Below are 27392 nucleotides of genomic sequence, written 5' to 3'. Positions count from 1 at the left end.
CAATAAATAAATGAGGGGTTTTTTTTACAGCTGTTCTGCAATTAACACTAATATGTCATGAAGTACATTTTAGTTCTCTGCTATCAGAAGTTCAAAGGTATGCCAATATGCAATTTATTTTTCCAAGTGAAAACAGCGTATTTTGATCTTTAAGTAACTGGATAGGAAAATATAAGCTCAACAATAATATTATGATATAATTGGCTTTTGTCTTTTGTTCCACTGTACAAAGCACTACAGAGTATTTTAGTGCAACATCCTGACCTGTCACTTGCACACAGTGCTACAGTGTATTATAGGAAGTAGCTGGACTCCAGTCTTTAAAGCAGTCTCTAACTGTCCTCACTTGGGTGATACCTATGGGACACCCTTAGTAGAGGACAGAGAAAAGTAGCATGGTCAAAACAGAGAAATAACAAGCACTGATAGTTTGTGAGTAGCTAGGTAACTGGATAATAATGTCTGGTAATAGATTCACAAATTCTAAATTTTTCTTTGAGGACAACTTCTGTACTTAAAAACATTTGAAATGATTTCTCTTTTTATATATACATAAATATATCTCCATTCATGTGCTCACAAAAGTCTCATTTGACCCTGTTAACTCTATTATTAGGGAAATAAAAAAATTGCTTAACTAAAGATCCCAAGTTAATCTTTCTTTGCCCATGGTCTTCCCAAGAAGACCATATTATGTGACACAATAATGACACAAGTATATATTATGAAAATTATTTAAAATAACCAACATATTTATACTATATTTTATTGTCAAATTTTCAAGTGTGAGTTTGATTTATAACAAAAGACATTAAAATTACACAGATGTATCCTGGCAGGCAGCTGGAACACAAGCTTACATTTATATTCAGAAAATGAATAAATGTGAGAAAACATGTGCTTAAAACAAAAAAAGGAAAAAAGAAAAAAGGCCAAACTGACCACATACTTAAAAATTGTTTTTCAGCTCATACCAGAAAGTAAAGTAGATCGAAAAAAATGGAACTGGAGAAGTACTTGCTAGATTACTGCTTGAAAATTGTATCTGTGATAGTGATTCCATTATAAACTCCTACTTTAAGGAGTTTATTGGTAGCCTATAAATATATATGCTTTGGTTTCAGTTTTATGGAACATAATTCAAACTTTCAAAGTTTAAAATGTCTGGGTGGTTTTTTACTCTTAGATATAAAAGGTCTAGGAAAATATCCCAGTTAAAGACAGTTATAAACATAAATTAGTAGTTACAAGTTTTAAGAACAAAAATGATCCATGTTTTCAAGATTCATATTATAGACAAAAAGAAAATAAAAGTAATTTCTACTAGCTTATTGAAGCTGCTACATAACACAGGGATATTTAGATGGGAAGCCCACTTTTAGACAGCAGACCCTCACACAAAGAGCTTCGTCACTCTGTTTGACACATGTAAAAATATACTTTTAAGACAAACTTTGCAGAAGTGACATTCCAGATTTTTAGGGCAGCCTGTCAGGCTCTGCTAAGCAACAGAGCAGGCTGAAGTTCTGTACAGATTTTGAAGAGTGGCTAACATGATACAAAAGAAGTAAACAAAAATTATCAGGCAATACTGGAATATATGTACTACATGATACTGTAATTCATCACAGAGACCATTTCTAAGTAAGCTTCTTGCCTTCATATACCACATAACATCTTTTCCTGTCAACTGCACGTGTGTGCGTCAGTGCAATCAAATGGCATCCAGCATGTTAGAGCCAACCCTGCAGTTCCTTTCCCATGGAGGCTTTCTCATCTCTTCCTTCCAAGGTCGGTGGCTGGCAGGGAGGAGAGGCGGAAAGCAAAGTCCTGTTCCAGCCCCTGCACCACAGGGCACAGAGGAGCCTGAGCCACGGCCCCTGGGCCACAGCTGGCCTTGGCTGTGGAAAGGGGACTCTCTCTCTGGCATTGGTGCCTCCCACTGGGGACTCTGCCTACCCTCACTCTCCACTCCAGCTTGGGAACGGGAAAATGATCTTGCCACTTCTCTGGTACTCCGTTGGAGTACTCTCTCTGCTTTTGGAAAAATGACAGGAGGAAAACAGATACGCGTAGGATTGAGAGCAACATCCAAGGGATAAGGGCTGCTCAGTATCTTTTTGAAACAAATACTAACTTTTTTATTTATTATGTAATTAGTGGTTAATGCATGTTTACAGATAAAACATATGTGTCAAAAAAAAAAAAAAAAAAAAGAATCCAAATTGTAAAATTAACCCAATTACCTAGGTAGGAGCAAAATAGTAAGGCTGGGCTACCCTGGGCTCTGTCTCTAGATTTAAGACTTAACCAGAGTGGGCACTGGAAATTTCCAGTTGAGCATGCGAAGTTGAAGAGATGAAGTTGTAAAACCCATCAACATGCAATTACGTAAATCTATTACTTTAAAAAAATTAATTTATAACTGTCTTTCAGGATTAAAATGGGCACATTTCAGTAATGGGAACAACAAACATAGTGTATAAGCACATAAAAGTTCTCACAATTATAACAAAGTTCTCATGTTAGTGATCAAAGAAATCATACATAATTCTATTCTCAGACTTCTTACTTTAAACAGACAAGTGTTTGATTTTTGCTTTTAAATAGCTGCATATGATAAACACCACAAATTTTACAATCACAGACATCATAAAAAGTACAAGCTAGGGTAATGAAACAGTTGAGTGATCACTTAAAAACACCCTGAAGGGTTTAGATTTCACAAGTTCACCTCTTACTTAAAACATCCAAACTACAAACTACTGATGACATTCCTGATGGCCAGAGGTCAGGAGTCTGAAAGACCTTTGCCACTGCGCACAGAGCAATAGGAGGTCAGCAATATTAGCTACCAGTAGCAGAGAGTGACCTGGCAAATCTGGGAACTTCTGAAGTACAAAGTTAAATTACAGACCTCTGCTTCAGTATGGAGTTGCTAAAAGAAAATGGAAGCATGTAGCACATGTGAGAGGGAGGATTATATAAAATAACAATAATTTGACATGGGAAAAAAGTTCTTAGGACTTCTATACTAACATGAAAGTTGGTTTCCCTTTTTTTTCTAAAGTTTCCTAAGCATATCAGAGAAGCTAGGTTTCAGTGTACAGGAAGATACAGTAATAGATAATACAATCATTGGTTTACCAAATGGTAAAAAACATAGAAACATTCTGTTTCAGAATTTCCTTTTTAAATTGCATACTTTACTAAAACATATTAAAATGAGATATGAATTCATGATTTTAAGTCTTAAGTGTCACAATCCATATTTCATAACGTTTAAGATCACAATCATAATTCAGTGCTACTTTTTTGGCCAGTCCTAATAAAAAGCCTGTACAACTTTCACAGAGGTGGCTTTAGTTCACTCTCAGGTTTTTAAGCTAAATTATTGATTGTAAGTAAGCCTGTAACACTTGCACAGTTTAAAGAAAAGAAATCCAAAAGAAGACTAAAGTAGGACAAAAATAAGAGCAAACATCTGAAACTGGTATTGCATGCACATTATTCACCTAGAAAAAGTTACTTTGACCATAGCAAATAAATATAAATGGAATGGCATAAATTCCATTTATAAAGTGAATTATAGTGATGTGAGAGAATTATTACATTTTATCACTGGTAATGGTATATTTGAGATTTTCACCTCTCCAAGATGCCTGACTTTTCCTATTACTTTTCATGAGAATGCTTTGAACCTGCACATTCTGAATGCATTATCATCACCCCATTTTTAAGAATCTTAATACCTAGATGGGGCAGTGACCCACAACTTTCTTCCCCAGTAATCTCAAGTCACATTGTAGGAAAGATTTCAAACCAACTGGTTTTGGCTGTACTGAAATTAATTGTATTGCACTAATACAGAAAAGCTTTTCAGTGCATGAACTCAGTAATGTGCTAACACAAAACTGGGAAAATTTCTCTGAGTATACATTCAAAAGCTGACTGTCATGAGAAATCTACATCAGTTCCATTTGGACCTTTGTCCACATTTTGAAGTTGAGCTTGGCTGAATCAGCTGGCTCAACTACTGATTGAGATGATGATAGCAATAAAAATTGTAACAGCAAATCTTGGCACACAGCTTTCCCTGGGAAAATGATCAGTCATTTTCCATCTTTGGCTTTGATCCTCCATTGGGATCTTCCAGTGCAGAGCCCAGATCCAGGGAAAAAGTTAATAGATCTCTGCATTAAGTTAATGCTACCCTGCATGGAGACTGGCGTAAGCACTACTAATTCTTTATGTGAAATGGGGCCCGTACGTACTGTATATGTTAATGGCAAGCTGTAAAAGCTCTGAGTGTTGAAAACCGAATTTCAGATCTGCTGACCTGTGGCAGCTCCCCTAGTGGGAAGCCACAAATGCACACTGCCGCATTTTTGTACTGGATTAAATTCTGGATCTAGACTACTATGTGACCAGAGACAAAAGGGAATAAAAAGTTCACAGGCGTGAATACCTGTCATCATGTGGTGAAATGACTAGCAGCCTCTGTTCAAGAGAGGCTCAAGCCCAGAATAATAGAAGAACAATATGAATTGGCAGAAATGTATGGGAAACTTGGAAGGTGCCTACACGCACAATGTCTTTTCAGCAAGCCAATGCTACTGGTCTCACTCTGAGCACTTTTAAATGAAAATACTTTATATAATAATAAACAAACACAACTGTAAGAGGAAGTGACAGCTGCTACAAGTAAATTTCAGTAAGGGTAGTTCCCTGCTGATAAAAACTGACACATCTCCCCTCATTTCTGCATAACTATGTAGATGTAACTATGTATCTGACCCAAAGTTTCAAAGAACTCAAGAGCTACAAGGTAGTGCAGAGATGGAAGATGCTGATAATTACAAGGGTGGGGAAGAGGGATAATCACTGAGGAAACCAAAAAGTCAGTAAAAAGTCTGTTAAACAAATAGACAATCTGTCAGTATTTTGGTATGCTTGATTTGAAGAAGTTCTGTCAACACTTCTGTCATGAATGACCAGAGGTCTGATACAGTGACTGACATGGCAAAAATGCCCTTGTACCACACTTGATAACAAAACAGCCTATTACCTGAATAGGACATACCATACATTACTAGGGCAGATCTAACCCTTTTTGGATGGCAAGTGATAATTTTCCTTGGTGATGTTCATTGCACACAAATTTGTAAGAATACTGTAAACTCAGTGTTCCTACACAGATTTACACCATGTCTTTTTCTACCTGTAAATAAAGGCATTCATTAACAAAAACAAAACTAAAATGGAAAGATAACTGATGATTAAGGGAGTTGCAGATATTTTGCCTCTCGTGTAAAGTTTTAAGAACTTCTTTTAACAGACAAAGAAAACAGAGATTTTCAGTACCAGATGTCTAGGAAGATCCCATTTGGATTTGAGCTACTTAAATTTGCAATCATGTATTTATACATCTAACAGAGCTTCTGTTTCCCCTAGAATCTGAAAATTAACTAGCTTTGTAGCATCTTCCTTGATCTGCCACCCGTGCCCTGAGGATTAGAGACTCCACCTGAGCTTGTTTTACAAGCATAACAGAAAAAATTAATCTCTGCTGGCAGCGATCCCACTGGGATACTGATGAATAATGATATCCCTCTCTTGCTGCCCTCTCAGTCCACTAGAAAAGCCACTCTAACCCAGCAACGTGGAAACCGCTGAAACCATTCCAGCTGTGGATTAGCAGGCAGTCAAGCATCCATCTGTTCTGTGTGAATCAAGAGACAGCAAACACGCATTCTTATAGCTAAAGAAGTATTAAAAATTAGCATCTTATATGACTGCATATAGTAAATATTAAGACAATCATATAAAAAAAAATTTATTATTTACACCTCATGTTCACATTTGCTTGCTGCCTTAGGTAAATGATAAAATAGTTGGAATTCATCTCATTAACCTACAGAATATTGTGCATTCAATTATTTAATGTTTAAGATAAAATTTCTTAATATTGTATGCATCAGCTGTACCTAGAAATATTTTGTAAGTAGACATGCATACACACACTAAATAAATATAAGCAAACATAGTACCATGCCTTCACCTTGACAGGAGAAGGATTTAAGAGACCTGTTGTGAGAGGGATTTTACTCCCTTTCTCACCCTCTGAGGTGAGAGGAATAGACTTGAGATATTTCATCTTTCTGAAAACTAGTAGTTTGAATAATCTCTGCTGGCTTGCTAGTCTTTTCCACTGGAAGACAGAAAGGAAAGGCAGTGGGAAGTAGGCATGTGGGCAACCCAATCAAATTGGTGATGTCTGATTTGACCCTTCCACAGAAATATGGTGATCTACTATAAATTAAGGAAAGCTGTATTCGAGCATCATCCCACATAAAATTACTTAGAAAAGTGCATAATTTGACAGTTTCCACATACCACAATTCCAACATTTTGCCAGATGCCTAGCCCACATTCATTAAGCTGCAGAGGTGAAGAAAATTTGCAACTGTTTGTTCTCTAAAAGCAAGTTTACTATGCTATACCAAATTTACAAATATATATATTAACTTTTTCAAATGCTGAGAAAAGTTTTGGCCTTTTGGTAGTAAAAATCATTCTGTAATTTCTTTTAACATTATAGGTAGCATGAGCTACTACCTATGTAACTGTGAAATAAAGCACCTTGTAAATACTAGGCAAATAATAGGAGAGGCTGATTTCTTAAAAGTTAATCTGTGATAATACATAACATCAACATTTAAAATAAAATTCAACCTTCTGAAGCTAGCCAGGTTCCATCAGGAAAAAAAAAAAAAAGAATGAGACAAAGAAAGAATCTAAATGTAAATAGGAAAATACAAGTGTCAGATACTTCATTAAGGATTGATCAGTAATCCTCTTATGTCCTTTTTTTTTTAAAAACTACTATGCTAAAGGAACAATATATGCTGGATACCAATCCTGTATGATGCAATTATTTCAGCCAAACCAATCCTTATCCTAAAATTTGTGTTCCAATCAGAGAACAAGCTACAAAATGCCATCTTCTTTCTTAACAGTTTTACAAGTCTGAGCAATAACTTTTTTGCTGACAGAGAAAAACATTTGTGTGCCTTTAAACAGCAGTCAGTAAGGCTGAGTTGGTGTCACTAAGTGAACTGAATTCTGTGAAAACAAATTCATCAGCAATATAATTGTAACTGCTATAATTCATAGTACAATAGGATAATTCTATAAAAAGCAAAGGCAATAACTAGAAATCAGTGAAGACAAAAGAACTGCAGGCTGCAGAGGGCCTAAATTTGCCTGTTGATCTTTAATTGCATATTGGGAGGCACAAAGTAGGTTGAACTTCTACTGACTTGCTAAAGGCACATGGAGCTTGTAAGACTGCCTCCTGGAGTACCTGGGGCATGAGAACCCACAGCCATTTAGCACAGCAGCATTGCCTATTACAAAATGTTCTGCTTTACCTTAATAAAGATGCCATTTAGAACTTTAGTTTCGTTTCAACAGACACAAACATTATTTCAACAAATATATTGTATATTTGAAAACAGATCCATATGACATGACCGCTGAAAAAAAGACATTTCATTTTCAATATGAATACTTTGCAAAGTACTGGCTGCACGTACACGACTATGCATAGCTTGAAAACTTGCATAATGATGATTCTAACTGTCAAGTGGTAAGTAAAAGACTTTTGTGCTTAAATAAAAAATAAATAAATGGTGTGTGGTTGAATTGCCTGCAGCTTTAAGCAGTCAGCTAAACCAAGCTTGCTATCGCTGAACTTGCTTCTAGCATATATACCAAGGACAAGCACTGATTTGCCACAGATGGCAGCCAATGTTCACATTTGGAAGTACAAGACCAGGACAGTACTCCTATCGACCCTAGCAGATACAAGTGTAATAGCTTTCTGGCTCATCAGAATAGTTTCATCGGTATACATGAGTGTTTTGCTGCTATAACTGCATCTATAGCTCCTGTTAAAGGACTTTATTTCTTCATTTTTCTGACAGAAACAGTTACTAAAGCAGCTGTTTGAAATGGGGATATAGCCTGAGGCTACTGGATTCCACTTCCACAGCTATATACACTTTCACAGGTTTTTCCATTGGATGCTGCACTGCAATCAAAACAAATTAAAAAAGAAAAAGAAAAAAGAAAGAAATTAAAGATAATGTATTATTTCCAAGATAACAGTTCTTGTCTTACGGTCTACCTCATGGTAGTATGTCAGAAACCTTTAACTTCAACTTTAAAGTAGGTTTTATTTTCAATTTCCTGAGTATTGATTCCGTTTTTTATAAACTGGCAAGTAATGACAGAAGTTGAGTAAGAAGGTTGGAGGGAAAAAAAAGAAGATCTGTTAATTGGAGATTAGAAAGTCATGTGTATTGGAGATGGGAAGGTTTTGTATTTTCTGGTTTTGAATGTAATTCTTTCTTTTTGATGCCATAAAAATGAAAGGCTTATGCCATGTTCAGTTAGCTGTCAGTAGCGGGCATTGTCATCTGATTTACCAACTGATTGTGCTTTTTTGGAAAGGCAGGCAACATATGATGCTTTCAAACTAAAAATCAAACAATCATTTGGAAAAAGAAAAATAAGAAACTATTGTGTCATGATGTTAGAAAAAAAATCACTATATGCAAGTACTACAGCAACGTTCAAAACTGCTCCCTCTACTGGGACTAGAGAAAAATCAAGACAAATTTAATGTGTGAGTATTCATGTGTGTAAGTACTCTTTCTGCTAAGTACAAGATATTTTGAATATACTGGATATAAATGATGAAATATGGATGCTATTAAAATTCAGTGTAGCATTTTGCTTTATTTTCATGAAGACAAATACAATTTTCAAATTTAAACTATTTTATTAAACACACTGTGATACTATCTAGATGTTCCAAGTGGGAACTGAAGCACAAATGTCTTAAAATATTAAAATCCAGAGAATATAAACTGTATAAAAGTTAAGTAAATGATCCTGGAAAGGCCCGTGTTTAGGATGAAATTTATGCATTGAACAGTCCTAGGTATGGATTTATTGTGAAGAAAAGATTTAATGGTAAGAGGTAACAGTTTTCTCCTATTATAAAGGGTCACTAAAACGTGCATAAAACGTGTTTCTATTTGTAGAGTGGCCACAGCAGTCACGTTCACATTGTTGAGAATGCAAAGACAATATATGTGAAATGAAATATGTAAATTCTTTAAAGGTTAGCATGTAACATAATTGCTTTTCATTTGATATAAAGTTTATGTAATAAAGTATTTCTATTCTTGACACTGAAATGCCATATGTAAAAAGAATAACAGAATTAATACAGTCTTGCTGTACTTTTATGCCTTGAAGAAAACCACAGTAGCACCTTTATTTCCTTCTAAATTAAATGTAAATTTCATAGAATGGTTTGGGTTGGAAGGAATCTTAAAAATCATCTAGTTCCAACCCCCCTGCCATGGGCAGGGACACCTTCCACTAGACCAGGTTGCTCAAAGCCTCATCCAACCTGGCCTTGAACACTTCCATGGAGGGGGAATCCCCAGCTTCTCTGGGCAACCTGTTCCAGTGTCTCACCACCCTCACAGTAAAGAATTTCTTCCTTCTATCTAATTTAAATCTACCCTCTTTCAGTTTAAAACCATTACCCTCATCCTATCCCTACACCCCCTGAAAAAGAGTCCCTTCCCATCTTTCCTGTAGGCCCCCTTTATGCACTGAAAGGCCACTATAAGGTCTCCCCAGAGCCTTCTCTTCTCCAGGCTCAACAGCCCCAACTCTCTCAGCCTGTCCTCATAAGGGAGGTGCTCCAGCCCCCGATCATCTTTGTGGCCTCCTCTGGACCCACTCAAGCAGGTCCATGTCTTTCTTACATTGGGGGCCCCAGAGCTGGACACAGGACTCCAGGCGGGGTCTCACCAGAGCAGAGTAGAGGGGGAGAATCACCTCCCTTGACCTGCTGGCCACACTTTTCTTGATGCAGCCCAGGATATGGTTGGCTTTCTGGACTGTGAGTGCACATTGCTGGCTCGTAGTTGGTTTTCCGTCCACTAGTACTCCCAAGTCCTTCTCTGCAGGGCTGCTCTCAATCCACTCATTGCCCAGCCTGTATTTGTGCTTGGGATTGCCTCAACCCATGTGCAGGACCTTGCACTTGGCCTTGTTGGACTTCATGAGGTTTGCACGGGCCCACCTCTCCAGCCTGTCCAGGTCCCTCTGGATGGCACCCCTTCCCTCCAGTGTGTCGACAGCACCACACAGCTTGGTGTCATCAGCAAATTTACTGAGGGTGCACTCAATCCCACTGTCCATGTCACCAACAAAGATGTTAAACAGCGCCGGTCCCAATACCAACTCCTGAGGAACGCCACTCATCACTGGTCTCCACTTGGACATTGAGCCCTTGACCACAACTCTTTGAGTGTGACCATTGAGCTAATTCCTTATCCACCAAGTGGTCCATCTGTCAAATCCATGTCTCTCCAATTTAGAGACGAGGATGTTGTGTGGGACAGTGTCAAAACTAGAAAATTACTTACTTAGAAAGAGTGATCTGATTTTTTTCTGAAATGTCTGACAGAAAACTACTTTAATATAATACATTTATAAAAACAAAAGCAATGTTTCTGCTATGGCTTGCAGAGAAAATATTAAAGAAAACAGCTCACATAAGCTTTTTCTTGGTAAATATTTTTGTAACTTATTAATTCCTCCTTCCCTGGCATCTAACGAGATCAGTGGAAAAGATGGTTTATCACTGAGTCAAAAACCTTTGTGGCCCTTTCATGGGAGACTGAACAAACAGCTTTAAGATAGAATCCTGCTAAGGAAATAAAATTATTTTAGATTGAGAGTGTAAATATTCACAGACTCGCATATTTCCCTGGTTAGAATAGGATGTGCCAATGATGATGAACAGAAAATAAAGCTATAGGTTAACTGAGTTACCTAGAATCTCATAGTACAGATACCTGACAGGTAATGAAGCACAGATAAGGTGTTAATAACTTTACTCTTTTGTTATCTATATATTTGGAATGGAGAGCTCCTGTTTCATGAACCTTCTCCTTCTGCCTTCCAAATCTGCTACTCCAGTAACGCCAGATTTTTGTTGAGTTCCAAAATACTTAATCTAATACAAGCCAGTGTAAAAAAACCATGTCAATTATCAGACAGAAATATAGGGAAGAGGTATGTGGATACTAAACTTAGAAGTCCACGTTTATATCACAGAAAGATGGATGTGTATGCCCCAGTGTAACACAGATACCATGCTGTTCTGTCCCTAAGCTCCCCAGTTAGAAAGAAACACATCTCTCATAACCAGTTTACATGAAAGACAGCAGTAGGCACAAGAAAACCAACTAGTTCTCTCTTGTAGGTAGAATTCAAAGAAATGAGGGACAACATGCAGATAAAAAAGGGCTGAAAACCCTTCACTCTCTGGTATGAGCAGATATAATGAACGCTCTGTAAATAATAATATTAAATAGATAGGTGTAGTAACAAATCACCAAAAGTCAATAAGCTAGTGGATCTAGTCATCACAGTCCTGATCCATCATCAAGACAGACCTCCTTTCCTCAAGGTACAACAAACCTACATTTGTTTTTAAAAATATTTGTGGTGACTGCTGATTTAGTACAGAAAATGACAAAAATTACCCCAAAGTATCTCTCACTGTTTTTTAACCAGACCTCTGTTCTAATCTCTGCACCTAACTTTCAGAATAAAAGGAAACCGTCTTTAGGTACCTCAGGGAAAGCCAGCCTGTCAGTAATAATTCATGAACACCTTTTCATCAATAATATTTAATGCAAGAAGCACCATAACTCAACAGTGATTAAGCTCATTTGGATTACTGCTGTCTGAAGCACGGTTAGGAAGGTTTTAAAGAAAGCTCTACGGAAAAGCATCAAACATTTTTTCTCAGAAAAATTATAGGTCCACTAGCACAAGTCAGTTACAAAAGTAACTGAATCTGAACTTTGCCTGCTAACTGCAAACCCAAGACAGATTAAACATCTCGAGTACAGATTTACTGAAATGAGAAGGGAAAGCATGAGGGGATTGTACCCCACCTATTTGTATCACTTATTACTTTATACTTCCAACATGACTGCAGGGCTGTTCCCACGTGCCGTGTTTCTTTTCATGTTATGGATACTTCAATCCCCAAACGATACTGAAAAAAAATCATGTGGTCTTGCACAATGCTAGCAGATGATCAAATGAAAAGATAAAAACAGAGAAAAGAAGATACTGGAGAAGACTATGAATGGTCTTGACTACTAAATGGAAACAAATCTTGCTGTCAAGTGACTTTTTTGAGAGACCCATCAGCAGTAAAAACAGGATGACTCCAATTACTTTTTCATGTGAGTTGCAAAGATTCATTGATAATTAATTGGCAAATAAACCTGAATCCTGAACACAGCATGGCAAAATATCAATCTGGAACACAAAATCCCTTACCTTTAATACTATAATAAATTTCTGAATTCTTGAATGCAATTTTGCTTTTTTCCTGGTTTTGTTTTAAACACACTTTTGCTCCTTTTGAAGTTACACATTGACAATTTGGTAAAAACCTGTATATATCCCATTTCAAACCCACAACATCAGTATTTTCTTTGTTACAGTTGTATACTTCTGCCTTCCTTATATACATCAGACAACTTCTAAATGTCTAACAGTTTGCAAGATTATAAACAATGCAAATGCAAAAAAGACCCACATGTCACATCTACAAAATCCTGCAACTGCACTGAGAAATGTTTTGGACAGTTATTCTTAAATAACACGTTCCAAAATGAAAAACTTTAAAAATGAGTGATCAGCAGAATAATCACCATTATAATTATGTTTTGTAATGATAACAGGCCTTTTTGTACTATAGCTACAGCTTTCAGTTCCAGCATCATTAAGAGATTCTTCAAATTACTTTTTAAATATCCTTTTCCCTCAGGATTTTCACTTATACCTAATTAGACTACTTACCCCATGCCATGTAATTCCCCATTGCCAAAACTGCTAAATGCTTCAATAAGAAGGAGGAGGGCACCAGTGGAGCAAGGCAGATGTAATGTCATTGGTTAACAATAGAGGTGTGAAGCAACTGCCGTAATTATAAAACTCATTAATTCACAGTGTTTAGGGGAAAAAAAATCCTTGGCAATAACTCTGTTGAAACGGCAATTCTTTTCAACACTACATCAGATTGAAAAAAAACTTTCAATTTACACCTTCAGCAAGACAGAACAGTAATTCCACTAGTAATTATGAAAATCAACATCTGCATAAAAAGGAAAAATTGTCAGCTATAATGGCATCCAGCATTCATATGTCTTTTCATCTTTCAAATTGACTCGTGGCATATTTTGACCACTAAGCAATTTTAGTTTTAGTCTCATTCTTCTTAAGACTGTAAATGGATAACTTCCAAGACTATATTTCCAGAAAAAAATTCAGAAAGATTTAAAGCAAGATTAATGAATTTTAAATTTTACAATCTCTGCCCAACAGTAGAGTCCTAGGTTTTGTCTACAACATAAATATTTGCCATTTACCTTTGTGCTTCATGGATGCAAGCTGTTTAAATGGATTAGGAGCCCTGACATGAGAGACAGTACTGGGTTCTGCTTCCATCATTCATCTTCCGTATGCTGATCACTAGTTTAGGCAGTGTCATGCAATGTCCCCCATCTCTGCTAATGCTATTCTCAAACTTTCCCTGTCCAAATTTTCTGAAAAAAATTTCTGAAGTTTCTAGGTGGAGAAAATTTTCTTTAGAGAGAAGAGATTTTAAAGAGACAGTAGCTGGAGTAAAGCTTTCACCTTGAATACTCAACATTATATTATTTAACTTCTGTTCACTAGTGGGTATTTATTTTTAAAATTTCAGTTATTTTACACACATCATATATAGGAATTGTGGTTGATTACTGTTTTGAATTCATATATTGAATTTAATTTCCTATAATTTTCAATGTTTTCTGACAACAGAACAACAGATATTGCAGGGTCAGTGATAGCAATTCTCACATTTAGGCTGTCTAACACTTTCCATTATAAAAAAATACTGTGGCCTTTATTTCTGAGCTGTAACTCTCTGAATGTTTGCAGTAGGTGATTTAAATTTAGCAGAATGAAAGTCTCTGTACTAGAAAAGTGGCTTTCCTAGTGTCATAAAATGCTGATCAGGTTTTGCTGAGATGCAAACTGTTGAATAGCACTATTTTTATTTTTCTTCTTGTGTTTCTCCTCAGAGAAGTTTTGGCAGCATGTCAGAATCACAGAATCATTCAGGTTGGAAAAGACCCTTGGGGTCATTGAGTCCAACCATCAGCTCTACTCTACAAAGTTCTCCCCTACACCATATCCCCCATCATCTCATCTAAACGACCCTTAAACACATCCAGTGATGGTGACTCCACCACCTCCCTGGGCAGCCTATTCCACTGTCTGACCACTCTTTCTGGGAAAAATTTTTTCCTTATGTCCAGTCTGAACCTCCCCTGTTGCAGTTTAAAGCCATTCCCTCTTGTTCTATCGCTAATTACCTGTGAGAAGAGACCAGCACCAACCTCTCTACAATGTCCTTTCAGGTAGCTCTAGAGAGTGATGAGGTCTTCCCTCAGCCTTCTACTTCTCAAACTAAACAGTCCCAGCTCCTTCCATCGCTCCTCACAGGATTTATTCTCCAGGTCCTTCACCAGCTTTGTTGCCCTCCTCTGCACTCGCTCCAGCACCTCGATATCTCTCTTATATTGAGGTGCCCAAAACTGGACACAATACTCCAGGTGTGGCCTCACCAGTGCAGAGTACAGGGGGACTATCACCTCCCTACTTCTGCTGGTCACACTATTTCTAATACAAGCCAGGATGCCGTTGGCTTTCTTGGCCACCTGGGCACACTGCTGATTCATGTTCAGTTGCTTGTCAGAACCCCCAGATCCTTTTCTTCCACACAGCTCTCCAGCCACACCTCCCCAAGCCTGTAGCGATGCATGGGGTTGTTGTGGCCCAAGTGCAGGACCTGGCACTTGGCCTTGTTGAAGCTCATCCCGTTAACATTGGCCCACTGATCCAATCTATCCAAATCTATGTTAAAACAATAATGAATATAAAGTATCATAGCTAAATGTTATAAGATGGGACTCTAGATCTTGAAGTTAACACTTGGAAATCAGAATATTAAAGAATTTGGGCCACTTGAATAACAGAGACTATAATCATAATTGGGCAGAACTAAGTCTTCCTGGATAATATTCAGGCACTTCTTTTCAAATATGTGTGTGTGTGTACAAGTGGAGTTATACCATTATGAAAAAGATTTTGTGGATATAGCTACTTAAGAACTCAAAAAGGAAAATGGAGTAAAACCGGATTCTTTTATGATGAGAATGTAATACTATCATGCTGGATTGTACACTGTGTCCCCAGATTTGTACCCTAAAATCTTTTGCCTTGCATTGCACTTCTCTACTAGACTAACTATATGGTCTGGCATTATTGCAGGTTATGACCTCAGGGACTATAAGGTGGTTGGGAGAAGGAAAAAAAGGCATTTTAGGAAACAGGTCTTCCCCATATGTCTCCCCCACTTCTTAAAGCTGCTGTATCTTCCAGATTGTCCCAGTGCAAAGTTATGGCCCTGGTACAGATTTAGGATGTTGATGCAGTTAGTATTCTGGCATTTTAGTATTATATCTAACATACTTATTAAAAACCAAGTATCAGATTTGTATAGATCCTGAACATTATAAAGGGACATAAGAAGAGAAACAGGTGTATACAGTAATTTTGATGTACTGATTAGATGAAACACTTAAAATAACAAAAATGATTCAGGTACATTACTCAAAACAACAAAAAATTAAATTACAGATCAGGGAAGAAAGACTTCTTAATTTGGGGGTGGTTTTTCATATACTTGTGTCTTTAAGAGTGTCGAGTTACCTATGTTTAAGTTAAGAAAATATCAACACTTACTGTCAGAATTAAGAGCAATTCTTCAACGTTGCTTTCAGGTTTCAACTGATCTTTGAACATTCCAATAGTTGGATGCTTCAAATAGTAATAGGAAGCAATGCGGCCGTATGTCAGAGGTTCAATGCTACGATTATCCTGTTAGAAGAGGAATCAAATATACGTGGTTCCTACAAAACTGTAAAGTATTTTAAGACTACTTTATAAGAGAGAACAGCAAAAATGATTTAGCATCATAATTCAGTTGCAACCCCAATTAAGCTCACTTTTCAACCTAAGTCTTACAAATAGCTCCCTAGTAATATCTCAAATCAGGAGCATGTATGTATCTTGCTGTTTCCAACTTTTAGGAGCATGTATCTTACTGAATCTTGTAAGGCACAGATTAGTCTTACCTCCCCAATTTCAATACAGTAGGAGCATTCCAAATCAAAGAGAGATTTCTCAACAAGGCTTGAGAGGTACTTATTCATAGTGTCATGGCTCACATCATCCAAGTTATAGTAACTAGATAAATTGAAAACAGATGCATTGCATGAATACTTTTTACACTGAAGATTTTTAACAATAACATCTCGTAGGAAAACTTACAAGGCTGCTATAATACACACACATACTTGGAACAGCAAACATCCACATTAAACAATTAAACACAGAAATTTTCCCTTATATAGTCTAACAAGAAATTAATGATTCTTAAATGGTTTGTGGGAGTAACCAACATAATACAAGCATGTACATATGGAAAGATGGTAATTTATCTGTCTATTAATAGAAAATTTGATACAAACAGAACTGGACTGGCTGCATTTTGTTAGTGGGAAAATTTTCCCAATTGCATAAGTATATTTTCCTGATCACATAAGTATGAAAGTGAACAAGCAATATTAACACAAGTAACAGTATTTTAATCTCAACAGAAAGGAAGAAAACCCACCAAGGATAGCAACTGTTCTTAAATCCTGGAACTCTGAAAATAAAAACTAGGCATATAGTGACATCTCTTGAAAAAGTAACCTTATACCAACCCAAATGTTGGTGCTTGTTGTTATATTTCCCTGTAATGTTATTCTCAAAGTTAAAATTGCTAAAAAAAGGAATAGGGTATTTGTCAATGTAGTTGCTTCACATGTTCATTTTCAGACAAAATTGTTTAGGTAAACTATATCTAGTAACAATGATTCTTAGTTATCTGTTTAAAGGAAAAATGTTTATAAAGTGTGCCAAAACATAGTTATGCCAGCATATGAAAAAGACTCAGTGACTGAAGTTTGTGCTCCTTAACTGTAGAAGTCACTTAAGCTGTATTGTAAGACCCTTATTCACACAGACTAACATAATTTTAGAGAGAGTTTTTACTTAGAAAACTCTCTATAAAAATGTATTAAAAACTTGTGTCCTAGATTCAACAAAGGTCTCAATTCAGAAAGTAACGATTAAGTTCAATGAGCAATAAAGAAAAACTGAGCATGTCAGAAAGTTTTAAAATTCTGAATTTAAGCAGAGCAATTAAATCATACAATTTCAACGTGGAATTCAAACAAACAAAAAATTTGATCATTTATTGAAATGTTAAAAAGCACAGTAAAAAAGGTTGTCCCTGCTCATTTAATTCTGTAAAATGCTGTTGCACAAATAACTACTGAGGTTACTGCAAGGATGAAAGATGCTCCTTTGTTCATACCAGCTGTTTTACTACAATTTCCTACTGTTACGATGTACTTGGCATCTCCACTGGAAACCATACCGCACGCTGTAATGAAGAGTAGGTTCTTTCAGTGTTATTTTGTGCGGTGAACATCAGGCTGAAAAACAGTGTGCTGAGATTCATTTTAGCTGATTTTACATAGCTACAGCTACACCCGAGTTACTCTTTTTAACTCCCTTTACTGCCAATGGAGAGAAACCTGTGCTTGTAGAATGCTGAAGTATTTTATGTATCTGCTTTAGGATGAGGTGAAATGTAATCACTGACTAAAAAAAAGAACTTTAGACAATCACTTCAGTTGTTGAAGCTATATTTGGTCATATGAATCCGATTCTCATTTAAGCTCTATTTTGTTTACTGTAATGCTGCTGTTAGTGAATTTCAAAAGATGGAATTGCATTTTTATATACTAAAAGCATCCTTCCATGACTGTTTTCTTAACAGAATCTGATTTTCATTATTATTTTCTTAAACAGAGTTTTTAACATTTATCTTTTTGAATAGCAACAGTGTAACTGAAGAAAGCCTCCACGCTAAATAGCAGTACAGTCATTTCTACATTTTTTCCCTTGTTATTAATCCCAAATCATGGAGTTAAGTCTCTAATGCTTTGAATGTTCACTTATAATTGGGTAAAGTTGGAGTATAGCACTACTACCAAAAGAAAAAGATTTAAAAAAATCTGTTCTGATAGCAGGAAACAGCTACATTACACAACAACAAAGTGTATATATATGGCAGTGGCGTATTCAACTCCGTGATATATGGGTTTATGATGAGATGATCTTAAATATTTAAAACACAGGTAGTGTCCAAAAACAAAACAGAAGAAATATTTATATTGACTAAAAAGTTTTATATTGTAGACAGCCATACATTATCACTTATGCAAAGAAAACTTATTTGCAGCAAAAGTACTCTAACATTGTTTTCAATGCAACTTAATTTTCATGGGTCCCCTTTTAAATTTACGGAAGTAATACAGTAATGATAAAAAATGGTCAATATTTCCATCTGCACCTTTCATCTGCCTGACATCTTATCACCAAACACATTTTGATTCTGTTTATTAGCAGAAATTACTTTGTAACACTATGTTTACCTTCTGAAAATAATTGAGCAAATTAACTACATAAGTTGTTTAAGGATGTGAAAAGATTTTCTGTTTTATACATCTAACCCACTAATGATTCATTACTATTTTTCTCTAAATTGAATATAACAATACCGAAATGATTATAATTAAGGCACTTTGCTGTCATGGTATTCAGACTTTCACCAGATCATTTCAGCACTGTTATTTGCAGGACCACAACACTGATGATGAATACTGATAAAATAACGGAAGAAATACGGGCGATACTCTGAAATTATTTTTTGAGACTGTAATATAAGACACTAATTCAAACAGATTTTATCTTGTGCTCTGTCCAATTCGCAGTATTTCACACTGAAATTAGAGTCATAAAAGGCATTACAATGCCTTTTAAAAATTATGGGAATTTGAAAATTTCTGATTTTGGTATTTTTTTGTCGTATGAGTAAATATCTAGCTGCCTAGTGCAAATAAAACAACATAAAGAAAAATCTTAAATGGTTTGTAATCTTGAGTGAAGTGGTACCAGTGTGTTTTAACTACTATCTATAATGGGGTAAATATAATTTTGAGGACACCCTCAGGAGCTTCTTGGTCACTCAGCACATTTTCCCCTAATAAAAAGCAAAGCCATTCATCTAGAAAGACTATGTTAAAATCATTAGCAAAAACAGAGGTATCATGACATTAGACAGTATTTTGAATGCGTAGGCATAAATGCAAGTTGAATTTTGCATGTTGATATGCTCCAAGTATAAAAACTGCATCATATGTGAGTTCTTCTATGAAGCTATATTACCTAACTATTTAATTACAGATAAAGAATAAAAACAGTGCAGTTTCATGCTCACTGCATTGAATCATCTAGTCATTATTTTCCCTTTGCTATAAACAGACAGCCTACCTTTTTATCAGCACACCATTTCATTTATTTCACAGTGAAGCCCAGTTTCACAATAATTGACTTGTCAGAAGCTCTAATTTATGAGTCTGGGCTCTGTAAGCCTTCTCCTATATTGGACTCAACCTGCACACAAGCAGGGTTGAATATTTACAATGCTGTTAACAGGTGCTGAGTTGTTTAATGATTCTAATAGCCAGAAGCGTACTGAGAAAGCCAGCGGGATCACAATTACAGGCTGTTTGAACACAACAATTACTCGTCCCCTGAGAGGTGTGAAAGTCAAAGGCAGTTTTATCCTAACAGCATCTAGCACATGGGCTAGACAGGCTAACTTCCATTAGTAGTCCGTTGGGAAAAAGCAATAACAAACCCCTAGGTATCATAAAAATTTACAAAGTATGTAAAATTTAAACAATCAAAAACTGAAGGAACTTTTTATTGTCTTTTAAATAATATATTTAAAATCCCAAACCTTGTAGAGCTTAGCAAGAACAACAAAACATGAAACATGAACTTATTTCTCTAATCTAAGGAAGTGTGGAATTTCATCAGCTGAGAAAGACAGAGAGACGTGCAGGAACATAAAATGTAGATGAAGTTACACAAAACATTTAGGATTTAATGTGAATGGTGGCAATCATTTCCTGTTTAGCTTATGTAAACCTGACCTGAGATCTCTCTGGGAAATTTTTCATCAGCCTTGAAATGATCCTGCTATAACTGTCAATGCTGTGAAGTCATTTGTTACAGCACCATGTTTTTTATGTTCAGATTATGCGGTAGTAATAGTGACACACATAATGAAAATCGGTGGCAGAGTCAGCCAAAAATATTAAAAGAGAAAACTTGCTAGTCAGAAGGCCTTTTGAAACAAATGCACAAAAAAGACGAATCTACAGCATTCACTTGATAGCAAGAAAGTGTATTTTCTGAGATTTTACAGTCCTGAAAGCAGAATTTTGTTATGAACAAGTATGGGGGAGGCACAGATAGTAATTTTTGTAAATCACTTTACTGCAGTCATCAACTGTGTTTACTTTCATCAGCTTGTGGCCTTCAGCAGCTGCCATCTTCAAAAGATACCATGGAAATGGTACTGAGTATATGGCACAACTGATGGACCTTCACAGCCAGAGAGCTATGAACCAATGTACCAACTCACTTCTGTAGTTAAGGCATCACTGACTGACTCTGGAGTCTGTGACTGGCTTGCTAAAATGCATTATGGCATGCACAAATGCAGCGGACAGTAATCTCTATCTGTTTTTTACTTGTGTCGTATTTCCTTTCATTCGTATATTTGCTTATGCCAGGTATGAGAGAGATACATTGCTATCTCTAATCAGTTTTTAGTATATTATACACTGTGGTTATTGAAGATCAAAAAAGAGTCCAGTTTCTCTGACACCAACGAGGAATTTGCCTCCACATCAGTGCTTCTAATTAAAATATTTACAAGAAAGTTTGCCTCCTAAGATGCATGCGCAAGATGAGAAATCAGAGGTAATAGGCACATGTAAATTTGCTTACATATCAATTGGACATTTCTTTTTGCTGTGATATAGTCCAACAGATAATTTGTACAGGTAAATCATACCCAAGAGTAGGACGACAATAATGTGAATTGGCTTTCTGAATGGAGAGATGCAGGGTCTTCAGCTTTGCATTCTCACTTAAGACTGCAGCAGACTGGGGAACAGGCGGTGGTTCAAAGACTCGGCAGCCTGGGGCTTCCCAGTCTGGGAGAATCAGAAAAACTTCATCCATGTGACTAGTTTGGTAAAAGCATGCCATGAACTACATTCCTGTACTTTTCACATCACTGTGACCCTAATAATTTAAAAGGTCAAGCTCTTGTTATGAAATTCATAAGAATACCTATAGCTATTATTTGTGAATATATATATACATGCATGCAGATCTAAGTGTGACTGTAAAAGAAAGAATCCCCCCTCAGAAATATCTGTTTACCAACTCAAAATATGGATATTGGTAATTACTGCAGTGTAATATACCTGCACTTTCTTAGCTTCTGTTTTTAGTAGCTACTGCCAAACTTTTCAGTTTTATTAATTAACAATTTTTTCAGGTATTCGCAAGGAATTTACACAGAAAACTGATTTTGTAAGTGTACATACACACACACACACTCTCTCAAATATATTTATAAATACATAAAACCACACACATTTCAACAGTGATGTGATGTGTGCTTTCAGAATATCTAAAAATTAACTTTCCAAATGAAAGCTGATTCTGCTTAACTTTTACATATGTTGCAATTTTCTATTTATCTTTTACTGCACATGTATTTGGAAAATGTCATAAGGATTTACAGAAAGTGTTTCCCATAGCCCTTTCTCTTTTGTAGAAAGTTGCGGATTATACCTTTTATAAGGGTAAAAGAATGAAATAGTCAAGGAATTTCAGCCAAGGAAAGAAGATAGATGAGCCTTTCAAAATAGCCCCTGTCAATGAACTGGGCACTTTGCTGATCTGTCTTGTATGATCTTGACTAAGTAAAGAACATATCAACTAAAGTTGTATGTGGAAAGAAGAACATGTTGTAGTACTTGATTGAAGTAGCACAGAAACTTTGACTTAACGTGCAAATTCAAATCCTCTACATTTAGGAATGATTGCTTTGGTGGAGGGAAAGAACAGGGAAGAAACTCTGGTTATTAAGGCTGATACACTGATAAACATTTTTATTTGGACCACTCTTCTCATTTGCACATCACCTCTTGAACAGCATGCACATGACTAGTCAGTATGCCTCTGAACGAAACTAGCGCTTAGCTGCTTCACTCCTCCAAATCAACAGCTCAATTACTTCTCTTAATTAGACAGTTAAACCCCATTTCACAGATTTCAAGATACAGGGGTTCATCAAACAAGTAAATTAAAATGGTTTGATGAAAAGAATGACTGTAAAATGCTGTGCTGATTTTGGCTGGGAGAGAGTTAATTTTCTTCATAGTAACTACTATGGGACTATGTTTTGGATTTGTGCTGAAAACAGTGTTGATAAGACAGGGATGTTTTCGTTATAGCTGAGCAGTACTTGCACAGAGTCAAGGTCTTTGCTGCTTCTCACACCACCCCACCAGCGAGTGGGCTGGGGGTGCACTAGAATTTGTGAGGGGACACAGCTGGGACAGCTGACCACAACTGACCAAAGGGATATTCCATACCATGTGACATCATGCTCAGCATATAAAGCTGGGAGAAGAAGAAGGAAGGGGGGGATGTTCAGAGAGATGGTGTTTGTCTTCACAAGTAACTGTTATGTGTGATGGAGCCCTGCTTTCCTGGAGATGGCTGAACACCTGCCTGCAATGGGAAGTACTGAATGAATTCCTTGTCTTGCTTTGCTTGCGTGCGTGGCTTTTCCTTTACCTATTAAACTGTCTTTATCTCAACTCATGAGTTTTCTCTTTTACTCTTCAGATTCTTTCCCCCATCCCTCCAGGGGGGAGTGATTGGCTGTGTGGTGCTTAGTTGCCAGCTGGGGTTAAACCATGATGCAAAGATTTTCAGCACCAGCATTAGAAAAGACATTATTACAAGTCTAAGAAATTATCTCAAGTGTGCCAGAAAAAACTTTTGTAATGACTGCATGTTTAGAAGAAATATGGATACTTAGAGCAAAAGGATACTTTGATCTCTATCTCACAACAAAGGTAGATTAACATTACTTAAATAGTACAAATTGTAGGCAATCAGTAAGGTATTTTATGATACTGTATTGGAATAGAACGATCCTAGATTTGTTTATGCAGCTTTAATATACAAGTAGCTAAAACTGGCAATAAATGAGAATATAAATCTTCTGCATATTATCTAAGCCCATTATTTTGGGGATTTACAGCATCACATGCAATGACTTTTATGCCAATGAATCCCAAGGCGATTTACCAATCATGCATATGGGAATTACTTATTCACCACTAAGGTACAATCACCTGCTGGCTGGAAAACAGCTCTTGTTTCACAGTGGAGAGAAAGTCAACAAAATTGCTTCGGAGCAGGACATGATAAAGAACACTGTATCAAGTGACAATGAGCGGGTATTGTGTAACTACCCAAATCAAAATTCAGCCATTGTGTTACTACTCTTTTGAAAAAAAAAAAACCCCAACCCTAAAACCTTTGGATTATTAAGGGCCACAAATAGTTCTTGTTTGGTAGTATCAACCACTTGATATGATCATCTATGGCACAGTAAACTGCATTACCATATTGCAATTTATTCAAAGTTATCTCAACTATCAGACTTCTGTTCATAAAACTCTTCAGTTTTCCTTTGATGTATCTCATTCAAACACTGACCATGCTGGAACTGCTTGGCTTGTAGGTCTGAAAATACCACAGAACGTAGGTCCAGGAACTCTACTAACTGCCTAGTTTAGTAACTTAATAGAATTATTATAATGTCAAAGAATGGAAAGCGTGCACATCCACTGCATTTGTACTTGGTATCTAGAAGTAACCTCTCTAACACAGTCAATAATATCCTTCATTTTTTTCCCTGCATGACTGAGTACAGAAGGAATGCTGAGTACCTCTGTGTGGATGAGACAGGGGGTAAAGCAGCACAACTTGTGAACCGTTCCAACCTGCATGTGTGGCATTCCAGTGAAAGAGTCCAATTTCTTTAGAAACTTTAATATGCATTCCTATCCTGCTGTTATGGGCATGACTAGTTAAGATCTGTTCATCTTGTTTCTCACTACAAAGGCTCTGCATCTCACTATGAAATATAGTGGGGTTTTTTTCTTCCCCCCCCCCCCCCCCCACTTTCTTCCTACAATCCTCTCAGAATAGCAGAACATTTGCTTAAAAGTTGATATTGTGATAACTTCAGATTAAGCTTTCCATGACACAGCACAGTAAAGAAACTGCTGAGAAAAAAGGACTATGAGTCAACATGCCAACCTCATACTCTAGTGGGAACCTTCTTTTATATTGGGAAGAGCTTGCCTATTAAATCAAATGACTACATTTCTATATTCTACACTTACCTTTGAGCTATATGTTGTGTTTTAAAGATCTACCTACCACAGATAGCACGTGACCAGAGCTTGCCAAAGACAAATCAACAAAATCAATTTAACACAGCAATTCAAGAGGAAGATGTTTAAAAATAACATTACTTATTCTTTATACTAAAAAAGAATAGTGTCTTCGGTGGCATAGTTTTAACATTAGTTGTAGTATGGATCATGTCTAAATTCCAAAGTCATACAAATAAACACAGCCTTACCCACATGTAAGCTACAGAAAACCAGAATTTAGCTGTCACTCTCAGGGGAGAAATACCTTCCACATAAACGTATTCATTTTGTTATGAAGTGAGAGAATTTAATATGTTTTCCTTTGTTTACAGTTCTAACACTGCATTTTTTATTTCCAAAGATTAGATGGAAATTCTCTTTTGTGGGAGATTCTCAGCATAGGACTAGATGCAGAATTCAAAACTAATGAAGAGTAAAAAAGAATTAAAGAAAATTATTTTATCACCTGCAGGCTCCCACCTGCCGCTGCCCATAAAGAACCCAGCTGAAAATTTGGTCAAATGTTATGGACATTAACATGATTTCAGAAATACTACACTCTAGAGTATATAAAGAAATATTTAGTGCTATAAATGCCTAATTCTTTATTTGCCACATTATTTTGTTGGGTGAATGATCACATCATAGGTAACATACCCTTTACCCAAAACAGTGCTGTGGCAAAGGCAGGCTACATTGCTGGAACAGCTCAGAATGATCTGCATACCAGCTGGAGCTAGGCAGGATGATAACAATCATTCAAAATATTGCACACATGGTTTCACCAGGCTACCCTAATGAAAGTAAACTTTATCACAGAGAAACAGCTGATAGCTATTCTCTCATTTATTAGGAAAATCCAGGTCTTAATAGATTTTCTTTATAAAACTGGGCAGAACATACCAATGTGGTAGTTAAAAAAAAAGTAACACATAGATACAATATCTAAAGGAATGTGATAATCTGGAGTTTTATTTTAGGGATGCTGACGTAGCCCTCTCAATAAGGCTATTTTATAGTTGTCGCTAAATTGTAAAGTTATCTGCCAAGCAATGCATTTATATTTAGAAAAAAAATTATTAAAAAAATGTGCATGCAAGTTTTATTCCATGTGTGGGCCAATAATACTCCTACATTGGAGACTGCTAAGTATTCTAGGCTCCAACAGCAGCAGGACCACCTTTGGATCAACTCTGCCCTCAAGTTACCTTTAGATTAAATTGCATTTGTATTTTATACGCACGTTGGGTTCATTATAAGTCGACGGAAGAAATAAGTCCAGGTGATGTAATCCATTGCATCCTGCTTAGAAGTAATAGTTCCAGCAGCAATTTCAGCATTCAAGTGGTCAGCCAGCACTTCTAACAAGCTGAAGAACAGGAAACAAGAGGACTTAGCTGACTTTACAGTCTCAAAGACGGGTAATAGATTTTGTAGAGTTGTGCATTAAAAGGTTTATTACTTTTAATCTGAAAATATTATATGTTTATCTTCTGGTAAAAGAGAAGAAGAGAAGAAGGGGGAATGTAATTGCAAAGTCAGTCACCTTCTTTACATGATAGTGGAATGAAGCTCAAATTATTTTTTGATTGGACCAAGAATGCACAAGTTTAAGTCATTCATGGGATGTATTCAGATGGAGCTACTCAGTGGTAACTTCTGAATACTGTATGTTGACCATATGATCATGCTGGTTTAATCCAACAGAGAATCAAATGGAAAGACAAACAGGAAATGAAACAGTGGCAATAGTTTAGCTAATACTTGACAAATATTTGAGAGCTATTAAAATTACATCAAAATTGCTTCCCCCAGATTTTGCCTCATCTTCATCGAATGTAAAAAAGAAAAAAAGAGCAGCTATTTTACCCAGAAAAATTTAAACCCAGAGAAGAACAAAAGCAGTTAAAAATGATTCTTACAAAGTAAAATACTGTTACATGTCATTTAATGGAACAAAGATCTGCATTAGGGTATGTAATGAGATCATGCCTGGCTAGAGTTCAATCAGGGAAGGGCAAATATCCTTAAGGATCAACCTAATTTTTCTTGTATTATAATCCCTTTTCTCTTCCTACTGTTCTTTCCCTATTGCTAAAAGTAAAGAATAATGTGGTATGAGTAGCTGTTTTACTGATATATACCACTGAATGCATCTTCTGAAGGTAAGAACTGCAGATGTTCTACCCAGATTGTCCAACAGAAACTGGACAGATGATTCAATAGCTGTTCCATAATAAAGAGTGCTTTCTCTTTTGCTTCTGATGTGCTATATTTCAGACCCACGATCAGTGAGTGCACAAGGCCTGTCATATGAGTTGTGTACTCAAGTCCTACAACTAACACATAGACAATGGCTTTTAGAAAAAACTTTAATTAAAAAAATATGAAGTTTAATTGTACAAAATTGGAAATACTACACGAAGCTGATAAATCTGCTCCTTGGTAGAACAGATGGGAAAGCATTCTAAAACTAAACATCCTGCAAAAAACCCCCAAAGTTTCTCTTTGAAGCTATAAAGCCTCTTACCTCAAATACTTGATCATAAAAGAGACCAAGACAACTCTAAGTTAATCAGCTCACAACCTACATAGAACTTAAAGAGATTGCTATTAATATGTGAGTCTTCGTCTGAAAATTTATCAAATATTCCTTGT

The 27392-nt window shown here is 36.3% G+C and overlaps 1 protein-coding gene across 3 annotated transcripts in view; it reads right to left on the bottom strand.

Moving 5' to 3' along the window:
- The window catches only part of ASCC3 (activating signal cointegrator 1 complex subunit 3), a 288767-nt gene that overhangs the window by 26503 nt on the left and 234872 nt on the right, over window positions 1-27392 (bottom strand). For all 3 annotated transcript variants that reach the window (XM_074819458.1, XM_074819459.1, XM_074819460.1), the window contains 3 exons: window positions 25978-26103; window positions 16365-16476; window positions 15973-16107 (listed from right to left, as the gene is read on the bottom strand). In XM_074819458.1, the coding sequence (XP_074675559.1) occupies window positions 15973-16107; window positions 16365-16476; window positions 25978-26103 (373 nt within the window). The remainder of the gene's footprint in view (window positions 1-15972; window positions 16108-16364; window positions 16477-25977; window positions 26104-27392) is intronic.

The sequence above is a fragment of the Strix aluco genome, chromosome 3, assembly GCF_031877795.1.
Source record: "Strix aluco isolate bStrAlu1 chromosome 3, bStrAlu1.hap1, whole genome shotgun sequence".
Lineage (NCBI taxonomy): Eukaryota > Metazoa > Chordata > Aves > Strigiformes > Strigidae > Strix > Strix aluco.
Note: the sequence above shows the minus strand (reverse complement) of the source record. Positions and strands in the feature narration are given on the sequence as shown.